The sequence below is a fragment of the Palaemon carinicauda genome, chromosome 34 (assembly GCF_036898095.1).
Source record: "Palaemon carinicauda isolate YSFRI2023 chromosome 34, ASM3689809v2, whole genome shotgun sequence".
Taxonomy (NCBI): domain Eukaryota; kingdom Metazoa; phylum Arthropoda; class Malacostraca; order Decapoda; family Palaemonidae; genus Palaemon; species Palaemon carinicauda.
This window is the reverse complement of record NC_090758.1, coordinates 49,501,509-49,515,251: the sequence shown is the minus strand read 5'-3', so window position 1 is coordinate 49,515,251 and position 13,743 is coordinate 49,501,509. Positions and strand designations below refer to the sequence as shown.

Below are 13,743 nucleotides of genomic sequence, written 5' to 3'. Positions count from 1 at the left end.
TCAAATATCCAAGGATTTTATTCAACTCCAGTTGGAAATAGTTTGAGAGAGAGAGAGAGAGAGAGAGAGAGAGAGAGAGAGAGAGAGAGAGAGAGAGAGAGAGAGAGAGAGAGAGAGAGAATTTACACCTTGCTTTACTGAGACAAACAATGAAGTGAGACTTCTCAATCAGCAAACACATCTAAACGGTCAACATCACGTGACCATCACATTGGGACATCGTCCGTTGCAATAACGTTACATTTTTCTGTAAAATCAACTCAGATCTGTTGAGGAGAAATAACAAGGAAACAACAAAGACAACGAAGTACCCTTACCACCTATATACTGCTTTTAAGTAATGTCCATATGATAATAATAAAAGGTCTATATTAAACTCAGTTATTATTAAGGATAAATTTATTGTATCAAAAAGAGTATATTATCAGTAAAATCTATATCTCTAAGCAAAAATTAATATTGAGCTACGTAATCAGGCGCAGAGCATTAATTGTTCATGTTATTACAAAGATATATACAATCCAGGTTGTTTAAATGAATATAAATTAACAAAATAATATTCCAAGATAGCATAGAATATATATCAAAACTAAAGCATACCGTGGTCACTGACATGCATTAATTAACAATCAGAATTCAAGTAATGATATATACATAGTATATACGATTATATGTTGACAAAAGAATTCAAGAAGGTTACAAAGTATATAGTCTATGTACCTACAAAGTACATTCTAAGTATGCCGTAAACCGACATTCAGAATTGTATAAAGCAAATAGTACATTATATGGACAGTGATTTATATTAAAAAAAATACTATTGTGTTGAAGAACATAACAATAATATATGACATACAAATACATTTCATGAGGCCATTAAAAATATATATACACAAAAATATATTATTCCTGATAAGCCATAGATATATAACAGAATGAAATTCTGACAAAAGAAAAAAAAAACGGTAAGGGAAAATGTTATAGTTTTCTGGTTGTAGTGCAGAAATATATATATATTTTTTTTATTCTAAAACGATTTTTGCGATCATAAATGTCACTTGGTGGAAGAGAAGAAGCTAATACTACTTTGGAGTGAGATAGAACCCTCAATGACCACAGCGAGTAGCATTATTTGTGGAATAAGGGTCACGTGGCATAGATAGAGCTGGAAGGTTGAGGACAGCAGTGTGCAGGTGGAGATCCTCATACTGCAGGAGCTTCCTGGGGCACTGTAAACCTTGGCATTATCTGCCTTTATTTCAACTGCAGCCAGTTATCAGGATCTAAGAATGTACTATTGTACAGTTTTCTCTCTTTGGGTCAGATTCCTGTAGGAAGAAACATATGTTAGGATGAGAAGGTTGATTTTTTGAGAATGAATCAAAAGCTTATGGAATTTAGGAATGTTTTCATAGGGGTTCTAAGAAATGTTTAGCAATTATGTTTACCATGACAAGAGGAGGGCAGAGCTCTCTATAATGGACTGGATGTAGGGACGAGCAGGTAACAGTGAGCCATGTGGGAATGAAATCACTAAGAGGATTCTATGTTGTTGAAAGTGTGCGTGTAAAAGTGGAGGGAAAAAACAGACTGGAAAAGGGGTTGAAATGTCCACTGATGGTATGGTTTAGTACCAAAGTGCAGTCATTCATTCTTTTAAATTAATTCTGAAAATGGAAAATTAATTAAGTTCACTGTTCACCATTTACTTTGGGCCACAATCTCCATGAGGGGTATGCTTCAGGCTTTCACTAATTAATTTACAGTTTTGTTAACCACAGAAATATATTTCTTACAGAGGATATTGCTTCAAGTTAATGTTGAAAGTAATCAATTCTATACACTTATTGAATAGCAAATGCAGATAGAAAGATCAGCTTTAAGTATTTACACGGTAACTGATTTCATTTTGGAGTAAGTGTATGTGCAGGGAATGAAATAAATATAGTAGATATTACTTCCAAGAAAAAATACTCGTCTACCTGACCCCGGAAACTATGTGGGTGGCACAAGATGACACATTACTATTCAAATGTGAGTCAGCTGCTTTGCTGATGTGATGCCTGAGGACTTGGCTGTGCTACGCTGTCAGAGGAGATACACTCGGTTACTACTTACTGAATTCTCACAAAAATAGTTTTTCATGTATTATATGTAAACATCTGCGAGAGAGAGAGAGAGAGAGAGAGAGAGAGAGAGAGAGAGAGAGAGAGAGAGAGAGAGAGAGAGAGAGAGATTTTAAATTAAAGCAAAGAAATTAAATAACTGAACTACAAAGAGTAGAAAGATGAACATCCTCTTTTTTTAAGATGATACAGATTCATTTAACATCCTATTCCTTGATGTTTATCTGATTTTATTTTGTTCAAGTCCTATCATTTGTATGGGTCACTATTACATAAAGGATTAAGGCAGCAGGACAGAACAAAACCTATTGAAAAGATTAAAAGATGTGATAGAAAAAAACCATTAAGTTAATACTCTTCTTCAACATAATAATTCATATGAAACCCTCTTTTTTTGACGTGATTATTATTATTATTATTATTATTATTATTATTATTATTATTATTATTGTTATTTTTATTATTATTATTATTATTATTATTACTATTATAATGATGTTTATTATTATTATTATTATTATTATTATTATTATTATTATTATTATTATTATTATTATTATTATTATTATTATAATGATGTTTAGTATTATTAATATTATTATTATTATTATTATTATTATTATTATTATTATTATTATTATTATTATTATTATTATTATTACCGAAATTATTCATTTTATCATTATTATATTTATTTATCAGCATTTTTTTTTCTGTAGTCATTGTAGACTAATTCATTCAATGCTGTAAATTTTGTATTGCTAATTGAATAATCCCTTTAATCTATTAATTAAACCATTAATCCATTAATTGGGTCACTTCACTTGTCTGCTGATCAAAGGCTAAGCACCGATGGCACTTACCTTAAGATGGTGACCAAACTGCTGATCAGTTGAGTTCTTTCGAGTTCCGATCAACCAAGAGGCTGCAATGATCACTCAAGCAGATTCAGGATGATTTGTTGGGAAGAAGATTTCCTCGTCTTGTTTCTCAAGGAGAGAAATATATCTGGTGCGCAGAGAAAACTAGATATGAACCTGCAAGTGAATAATTCCAATGATTGTGATTTCTCTTGACGATTATAAAATAGCAATTGAAGGGACGGATGATAAATAAAGGGTTGTATCTTTCAGCTTTCCCGTTATCTGTATGAGAAAATAATTTTCGAAAGGAAAAATATTCAGTTTTATTTCAATAATCAAAATAATAATTACATTAAAAGAGACAATTCAGGATCAAATGGCTTCATCATTTTAAGTTTTATATTTCAAGAATATTTCCAAAGACGAAAAACAGGAATGTGAATTCTTTAATGACCAAATTTTCCAGCAACAAATCTTGTTTAGAATATTTGAGTTTTGAATAAGAGATTTTATGCAAAGAAGAGGAAGATTTCTTTAGAGAAGGATGGAGTTGAGGAATGACTGAGTCTGGTACTCACCACCATCGATATAATCTAAGAAGTAAAGGAATGAAGACATTGGGAGGTGACCTATCTTAGTGTTGCTCCCGGATGTCAAAATCTATTTCCAAAATGCAGATAATGTCTCTTGTTCTAGCAGATTTGCCAGTCTCTTGCAATTTGCAGCTCATAGGGAAGATGTCTCAAAATCCCTAAGAGAAACTCTCTCCACTGCTGCCCAAGTACTGGCTGGATGCAGACTGCCCTGACTCCTGAATAAAATCCTAGAAAAAAGTTGACGCATTAGAACGACCTCTCACCAGAAGGCTGATGTAGCGCCATTGCAAGAAATGGATGAATTTCCAAAGAGAAATTCATCAAGTAATTATCCTGAAATCAACCAATAAACATAAAACTAATATTTTTCTTTTTAAATATATGTTAAATGCATCTTGCCTAATGACTGAAGACAAACAAATTTAGTAAAATCCATATACTGAACCCATTAGAAATAATTAATTTGTAATGATTTCCTGAAGATCAAAGTTGAATGTTTGAAACCCTAAATTAATGTTTACTTTTGTCTCTGAAACAGAAACAACAGCATCATTTAGGACAAAACAGAATAAGCACTTCAAGTTGCATTTTTTGTAGACATTTGGAGAAAGAGAGGAATGGAATTATTATTCATAATTACTTGTGTATTCCTCTCTGTCTGTCTGTCTGTCTGTAATGCAGAAGTGAGACATCCAACCTCTTTCCCCTTTTTTTCTGCTGATTTAATGAAGATATTAACCTTTACTTCCAACTAAACTAAACAGGAAAAATTAATATCAAATTAAGTACAAGAAAGTACAGGAATATAAAAAGTTTTCAAAAGTGGTCTAATGTAGTATATACTCGAAAAAAAAAAAACATTATTCATCATGAATAATAGTAATGATAACAATAATGGTAATAAAAATAATGACAATATAGAAAACTTTTACATAAAATTCCAAAGGAAAATTATTTTTTTCTTTTCATTTATCTCTTTAAGAGTAATAAATATAATTTGTTTCCTTCAATTCATTTGGAGTAGTGACTCCAAAGTCTTTTCCTTAAAATCCTCACCTTTTTTTTTTCTCCTCGGCACAGTTTTATGTTCATTCTCTTCTCACCAGAATTTGACTCAGGGGTTTTGACTGACGCTGGTCGAACATGTCAGCTTCTCTTGAGTCCAACAGATGACGATGAACAATATCCCGGTGTATCAGTCAGTCAGTCAGTCAGTCAGTCAGCCAGTCAGTCAGTGTCCTTTTTTATCAGTACATCTGATCTGTGAAAGGAAACAGCATCAATTACAGAGTTCAAGCGCATTGCAAAAGATAAAATCTCTGCAACAGAAATCTTGCTGATCCTAAATTGCCAAATAAGATTGATCAACTAAATTAATAAGATTGTTTAGTGGCAAAGCAGATAGATTAAATATTAAATATAATTTTATGCAGGATTGAAATTACACATAAGACACTTAACAGTTAAGTTTATCGAAACTTATCTACTTCTGATAAATATAATTTTGCCTTCACCAATTACTGATTATAAAAAATGGTAAAATAAAGGAGTTGTAGACAAGACACTCTATACAAAGAAGAGGAAGATGACTCTAAAGAAGACCAAAGTTAAGGAACGACTGCTTCTGGTACTTACCGCCATCAATCCGAGATAAGCAATGTAGACCTTTCTGGGAGCTGCACCCTGATGTCAGATTCTGGTTCCAGAATGCAGATAATGTCTGCAAAATCATTAATAGAAACTTGTCCCTCCCGCTCATGTGCTTGATGGATGCAGAGTGCCCATCCTCCAAAGTAAAAGCCCTAGATCAGGGGAGCCGCCATAGTCAGAGTGAGTAAATCATTCACACAGTTCCGCGAGGCCTCGTTTGGAGCTTCCCTTGTCGGTCCTGTCCTCTGGAACCCTGGGTAAGGGGTAGCTCAGGACTTTCAAGGAAGGACTAGCTGATGCAAGCATTAAAAGGAGAATATAAAAACATACAAAAAATATACTTCGGAAAACAAAACTATTAACAACCTCTTGCTTAAGGATCAATGCTAAATTGGTTAAATAAATACAATACCTTTATATTATTATATATAGTTACCTTTAGCTATTATTATCTAAAAATGAAAATGAATTGTCTGAAAACCCAGAAACAATGTTTACTTGTCCTTGTGAAAAGTAACTAATTAAAGACATAACCGAAATAGAACCACAAACTCCAATTTTTGTAGATATTTGGTCATAATTACTCCTGTGTTCCTCCCTACCATTCTTCCTGTCTGTCTGTATGAGAAGAAGAGAGAATCACCCAGTGTATTCTACCTTTGTCCATTTCATGCAGATATAGAAAATAAAATACTTTGAACAGAATCAAATTTGATATTGCTTAATGTGAAAAAAAGTACCAGAATGTGCAGAGATTTAAAAATCAGATTGTATAATTTATTTTTTAGATTTCTATTCAATAAGAATATAGGTAATGAATGTTAACGTTACTCTTCTCATTAATTGTATTAGAAATATTAGCTTGAAATATTACTCTTTCTGTTCATTTCAATAAGAGTAGTAACTACAAATATTACTCTTTTCATTCAATTCTTTAAATGTAGTAACTCCTTATCATATATCATACAATTCATTAAAAAGAAATAACTCAAAATTCTTAACATAAAAATCCTATATCATCTTATGTTTCTCTTCTGCAATGTCCTTCAGCTCTGTGTTCCTTCTCCTCTGATCAGATGTTGACTCAGTGGGTCTGACAGACGCTGGTCTAACATATCAGCTTTTCTTAGGTCCAGCAGATGACGTTGAACAATCTCCCTCTGCACCAGTCAGTCAGTCAGTCATTCAGTCAGTCAGTGTTTTGTTCTACCACTTCATCTGATCTGCAATTGAAAATAGCATCGGTATATGTGGGCATTACAAATTCCATGTGTTTTACTAAAGACGGAATCTCTGCAATAAACAGCTCTGTGTGATGTTCCTTTACTTTGATCATTGAATGGAGAAATAAATTGATTAACAATGATGATATTATTCTTGACCAGCAAAGCAGATCCATTTCAATATATAACTTCATAAAATTAGATTTACTTCTGAAAAGTTTACTTTAATGTTACAACTAATCAGATACAGAACAATAGATTTCACAAAGAACTCACCTGTCGGACTGGTATTGAGATATTCTTTTTTTTTTTTTTTCTTATTGCCTGGTTTTGTCGCTTTGAGGAACTTTGTAAGGATATTATCTTTGTTCATCTCCCAGGAGAGAGAGAGAGAGAGAGAGAGAGAGAGAGAGGAGAGAGAGAGAGAGAGGAGAGAGAGAGAGAGAGAGACTTTTTCCTGAAGAACTTTTGTTCTACAGACTTGAACTCTCTCAAGTATCTTGGAACAGTTTCGGTCCAGAACTTTTTTTATTGCCTGGTGTTGTCGCTTTGAAGGACTTTGTATGGATATTATCTTTGCTCTCCTCCCAGGAGAGAGAGAGAGAGAGAGAGAGAGGAGAGAGAGAGAGAGAGAGAGAGAGAGAGAGAGTGAGAGAGTGAGAGAGAGAGAGAGATGAGAGAGAGAGAGAGAGAGGAGAGAGAGAGAGAGAGAGAGATACTTTTTCTGAGAGCTTTTGCTCTACAGATTTCCACTCTTTCAAGTTTCTGGGAACAGATTCTGTTCAGAACTTTGAGGGACCATCAGGGACATATCATATGACATTATCAATGTAGATTAGTATAAAATGAATAAAAATTGAAAGGTGATGAAAACACAATTTTCATCATTCACAGATTTATTTATGATGAGCTCCACTATTACATATTACCTACAATTTAGCTCAACCATCTTCGTCAAGATTACTTAAATAGATTTTGTTTACATGAATAGATAATAGACAATGTTTAGAGTGAATCTTAGCACATTCAAGACTTGCAATATTTTGATAAGAATATGTCATTATATAAGTCATACACTAATTTGTTAATTAAAAATATTCATCATATTGAAGTGTTTGAACAAATGAAAAGTTCTGAAAATATATATAAGAAAAGAGATCTAACAGTGGAATGAGCATAATAAAAGTTTCCAAAAACAATAGATTTTTGTGAAAAGATATTGATTGTTCCCTAACAATTGAATATATATATATATATATATATATATATATATATATATATATATATATATATATATATATATTTATACATATATATATATATATATATATATATATATATATATATATATATTTATATATATATATATATATATATATATATATATATATATATATATATTATCACAATACTATAAAAATATGACCTTTATGATCTGAAAGTGATTTTTATAATGGAATCATTATAAAAAGTTAGTTAAACCTGAATCATTTAGTGACAGATTATGAATTAGAATTTGGTGATTAACATTTTGAGACATTTGTTTCACAACAAAAGGGTCAGAGGATATTGAACTTTTTATTTGTCGCCTCAGGGATCGTCAGTCTTCTTCGAAGCCACCTTTTGAACATCATCCTCACTCAAAAAAATTCTCCCCAAAAAGGAACATCTGTGCATCAGTCATCCTACCGAGCAAAGAAGAAAACACCATTATGAGATAGACTTTGGTTGTCTGCAATGACTCAGCAAAAAAAGCTAACGAAAAATGGCATAGGATCTGATGAGGAAATCTTTATTCTAAAGAGAAAGAAATAATAATGAAAGTGAAATAAAGGAGGAAGATAAATATGATGAGATTTGAAGGAAGTGAGGGAAGAATTGGAGGGAGCCATAAATACTGATATTCAAACAAACATAATCAGAGATTCAAATCAAATGATAATGAGCAGAATAATAAGGAAAATTGAAGAAAATAATGAGGTGGAAATTGCTCTACACATCAACACCTCTCTATCATCCACACAACGACATTCTCTGGAAATGTCTCTGATTCGATTAATGAAGATACAAAGGAATATCAAGTGATCGAATGAGGAAAAGAAAAAACTATTAAAAAACAAATCATAGACCAAAGCCAAAAACAAAATAGTTTTGAAACTTGGCTTATAATGAATGCAGATTAGTTGTTTAGGGTCATCACCTTCTGAAAGGTTTAGAACGTTTGGTAGAAAGAGAGAGAGAGAGAGAGAGAGAGAGAGGGAGAGAGAGAGAGAGAGAGAGAGAGAGAGAGATGATGATGATGAAGATGCATAAATGGCGTGATGACAATTTACAATTACACCTATATAGAAAATTACCCAATTTTATGGAATAAATCAGTTTTTTAGGCATAAGGTCTGCTTAAAGGAGAGAGAGAGAGAGAGAGAGAGAGAGAGAGAGAGAGAGAGAGAGAGAGAGAGAGAGAGATATGCTGCCTAAATGCAATGAAGACCATAAAAAATAAGACCTATGATATGAAAAATTACCAAACCTAATAATATACTGTAGATTACTTTTTAGGCCTATGGTCTGCTGAAAGGTTTAAGAGAGAGAGAGAGAGAGAGAGAGAGAGAGAGAGAGAGAGAGAGAGATAAAAATCGTACAATACAGATGAAGAAGGAGAAGAAAAAGAAGAAGCAAACTCACCATTGAACACCCCATCTACATCCGGTGGATTCAGTTGCCTTAAGATACATCTCTCTAAGTAAGGCTTTGTCATCTGGGGTTTCATCTTCTGGGAAAAAGATGCAGTGTATCACCCTGACTCCCTTCAAAGAGGTAATTACATCCTCGGGGCTTCTCCTCTTCTTGGAACACCGAGGAAAGCAGATTGAAGAGAAGGATCTGTTGAGAAGAAGAAGGAAAAAAAAAGAAAAATCGGATGAAATGAAAGGAAAGGAAAAGGAAATGATGTCAATCATATTTTTAATTGTTGTTTTATTGACATCTTGTTTTGTTAAGATAAACAAGTGCCTCCAGACACACACACACACACACACACACACACGCACCTTCACGTACACAGTATTGCAATTCATTTTCAATTATCCCAAATAGGATATGAATTGAAAATTAAAATAAACCTTTAAGTAACTTTTGAAAAGTGTACAAATGGATAAACTTATTTCTATTTCTATAATAATTAATAATTGACTATATCTATTAATAGGCCTATGAGATTTTTCTTTCTCCAAATCTGATGTCGATTCAAATTCTTATTTCAAATCAAATTTTCTGTTCAATAAATTAATATTATAATCATATCGTCTCTCTCTCTCTCTCTCTCTCTCTCTCTCTCTCTCTCTCTCTCTCTCTCTCTCTCTTAAGGAATGATGTCTCCTCACCTCCTTGCATCCTGTGGTTGCAATGCCCGAAGGATGTCCCCAACCTTCTCGATGTCTTCTTCCTGGACATCGCTGACCAAGACATTGACTTGTGGATCCTGCTTCAAGAAAGGAATTGGGTGACTGACGCTGCTGACATCCTTGACACTAAAGTGAATATCTGAAAAAGCAAAAAGTCTTAAAGAAGAAGAAGAAGAGGAAAAACAACAACAACAACAACAACTTTGAGGAAAATGAAAATCACAACCATTTTCTATCTGTTTCTTTCGTAAGATTTAAAAGGAAAAGACCAAATGTGAATAATGATAACTGAAACAACGAATTTAGAGACCAAATTACTAAAGTTAGGAGCTTATGGGTTTGCGTTGATGTGTGTGTGCGAGTTAATCTGTGTGCTTGCGTGAGTCAATATCCTTGAGTGCGTTAGTTAATGTGTGTGCACGCGAGCAGTGTAGCTTCTATCATTATATGAGATGACATCAGTCTCCTCATGATACACTCGCATAGAGCACAGTATAAAGAAACTCAGCCAATAATAACTCAGCTTCATTGGACTATCACAATATTATTGGTCGAGATAATACTTTTCACGTCCCTTTCGGTGATTGGTTCTTGAGATCAGATAACTCCGCCCACATTTTTGTAGAGAACCAATCAGCGCAGAAAGGAGGCGGAGTCAGGAGTAGCCTTGATTGACTATTACTGTTCCCGATTCTAGTTAAAACTTCATTACCATCATGATCATTACTATTCATTACTGTCACCATCATTAATATCATTACTTGTGATATCAATAGTGACTATAGTGATGTAGTGATGTCACCTTTAAACTGAATCATTTCTTTTTTATATAAGAAAGGAAATAAATGAAAACTCAGCATCGAAAGCTTTTAAATAACTTCAAATCAGATGAAAACAATATTGTCCTATTTAAGAAAAAAAAAAGATACTTGATTGAGCCTTGAATATAAAATTCTCAATATATAGAGCAATAATCATAATAATATGAGAGTTACAATAATAGAAATAATGATAATAACAATATTAACCGAACGAATGACAGGAATGGGATAAGGGGAAGAAGGCGAGATATCATAAAGTCCCTCAGAGGAAAGGAAGACAGAAATCTGTCATGCTTCTCTTTAACTCACCTAAATATTGAATCTCTTTTGTCTCTTGCAAAGATTGACAGAAGGAGTCAAGGCTGACTTGGTCCGGAAGCCTAACACAGAGTTCCTTCACATTTGGAGGGATTTGAAACGTTGGGTTCCAGATGCCTCTGTAAGACTCACAACTGTTGCAAAGAGAAGAAAAGAAAGAAATAATTATTAGATTCGATCGGGAATTTTATTAAGTGGAATGATGATGATGATTAAGATGATTAAGGAGACGATGACGATGATAATGATGACAATGATGATGATAATGATGATGATAATGATGATAAGAATGAAAAGTAAAAAGGAATAATTTGGTGGAATATTGAAATTTATATCATCTATAAATGAGAAGGAAAATAAATTTGAGACATTTTTTATAATGAATCTAATGATGACTGTGATGATGATGATGATGATGATGATGATAATGATACTGGTAATATAAAGGATATAGACTATGAGACTCAAGTTGAGGATTGTGGCAAAGTTTGTAGCCTAATTATTCATATCTGTCTTCATTTCTCTTTAAAACTACACTTAACATACATACATACATATATATATATATATATATATATATATATATATATATATATATATATGTGTGTGTGTGTGTGTGTGTGTGTGTGTGTGTGTGTGTGTGTGTATATATATATATATATATATATATATATATATATATATATATATATGTGTGTGTGTGTGTGTGTGTGTGTGTTTGTGTTTTTATGTATCACTATCTTTTTCATAAAAATATTTGATGATATTAGTTAAGAAGTAGGCTGATATTCAGAATAACTGTCAGAAAAGCAAAGGAAAAAGGCAAAACTTACTCTTCGCTGAGCAGACTTTTGATTGACTCTGTTTCCTCTGCGTTAATAGACGTAAATTCTCTAAAGCTGCGATGAAGGGATATTATTCTTGGGTAAACCTGGTGTCGCAAGAGATGTTTGGTTAGTACCTCGAAGCCCGAGATACTTTCTTCGAGGTCAATAAAAATTCTAATCTCATCTCTGTTTGGGAGAGGAGGATCAGTGGCTGCAAGGAGGGCGATGTAAGACTCGAATGATGAGTCAGTGATTTTAGTGTTGTCATCAATCAAGCAAAACCTCTTCGCTATCCAGCGTGAGAGTTCGTCATTGCACTTTATGTTGTGCATGACTTTCAGGAAGGAGTCTTTGTCCTTCAATCCTGACTCCTCCAGGAGTTTCAGGGTCTCAATCTTGGTTGCCAGTGGCACCTCCACTTCCCCCACGTGGAAAATGCTCAGTGTCTGGATAAGTAGGTTTTGATACTTTTCCAGAGAGTCAGGGAGAGAGCCCCCATGCAGCTCTTTCACAAAGTCTGTCACTGATGTAGTTTTTGTTGACTTAAAAAGAGCAATCATTTTTGTTAGGATTTGTAATGGGATGCTGGTTTGAGATAATTCATCACTCCATTTCTGTATTGCCAATAGATCCACATCTGGGATGGTCACTTGTTTATAGATGTTGTAACCTCCCATGAGCTCCATGAAACCCTTATGGGGGAAAGTGTAATAGGAGTTGTTGAAGGAGGTGACTTTCTTTAGGAAGGCTCCAGCCAGCTCTTCTATTGGTAATCCCAAACGAAGACATAGATCAGTCAATCTTTTATAGACCGAATGGGGAAGATTTATATAATCATCTTTCAATCCTTTGAGAGATTCCAAAGAGAGTTCCTCCAGAAATATAGCTATTTTGTGTTGCAAGACACTTAATTCCAAGTCACACGTAGATGGGTTCCTCTGCAAACGCTCCTCTAATTTGGAGATGATTAGAAGGAAAATCTGCCAGTAGAGCTCAGCCTCAGTTGTGATTCTGTTTACATCATCTGGTTTGAACATCCAAAGAATTGTCAGGAGACAGAGATTATAGGCGACTTCCCACACTATGCTCATTTTGTGTTCAGTTTTCTTAAGGAATTTTAATAGATTATCTAGCTCTTGTAAAACTGGGGAATCTTTGGGTAGACTCAAGAAGTATTTGGTTACAAACTCTTCTCTTTTGTTGGCTTTAATTCCTACAAGCCGAAGATGAACAGCATTCAAAGCCCTGGATTGGAGATGAGCATTCAGTTTCTCTTCAGCTTCAGGTCTGGTGGTAACGATAACAGTCAATTGGCTGTAGAGTTTGTTTAAAGAAAGAATATGGTCGAAAAGGCCGGATGAACTCTTATTGACCTCATCGTAGCCATCCAAGATGACCAGAGTTTTTTGTCCTAAGACAGCTTTAACAAGGTCTCCACCCTTGAATGAGCGATGAACTTCTTCTCCCAAAGAGCATTCAATAAGCCTATCAAATGTATTAATAATATCTCTTAATTCTGCATAAAAGAGCAGATGAAAGGAGCTGAGGCCTTTGATGGAGGATCTTTGGTTGGCCCAATCAGATGTTATCTTTTTCACTAGAGTGCTCTTGCCCATTCCTGCATGTCCTTTGAGCAAAATAAAACTTCCAGCGTCAGAACCCGAGGCTACATCTATTATGTCCTCCAGTAAAACCTCCTCATTCTTTCCATTCTGATTCATTTGTATTTCTGTGAATATTTCATTCACTGGCAACTGCCTTCCATCTCCTTTCACTATTAAGGACAGTGGATTTATGGTTGTATTTCGATTCAAGACATCTTTCAGGAATGGAACACCTTTATTCCTTATCAATGCTATCTGTTCAGAGAAGAACAATTCCTTCTCGTACTCATCAAGGGTCTTTGGCGAAATGT

General features: G+C 33.9%; 1 protein-coding gene across 1 annotated transcript in view; it reads right to left on the bottom strand.

The window, feature by feature from the left end:
* Nucleotides 1-7,954: 7,954 nt before the first annotated feature.
* The window catches only part of LOC137626899 (uncharacterized), a 51,255-nt gene continuing 45,466 nt past the window's right edge, over nt 7,955-13,743 (bottom strand). Inside the window, exons 2-6 of the mRNA XM_068357885.1 lie at nt 11,835-13,743; nt 10,993-11,135; nt 9,842-10,001; nt 9,144-9,341; nt 7,955-8,143 (exon numbers count right to left, since the gene is read on the bottom strand). The exon at nt 11,835-13,743 is cut by the window's right edge and continues 557 nt beyond it. Coding sequence (XP_068213986.1) covers nt 8,095-8,143; nt 9,144-9,341; nt 9,842-10,001; nt 10,993-11,135; nt 11,835-13,743 — 2,459 coding nt within the window. The 3' untranslated portion in view covers nt 7,955-8,094. The remainder of the gene's footprint in view (nt 8,144-9,143; nt 9,342-9,841; nt 10,002-10,992; nt 11,136-11,834) is intronic.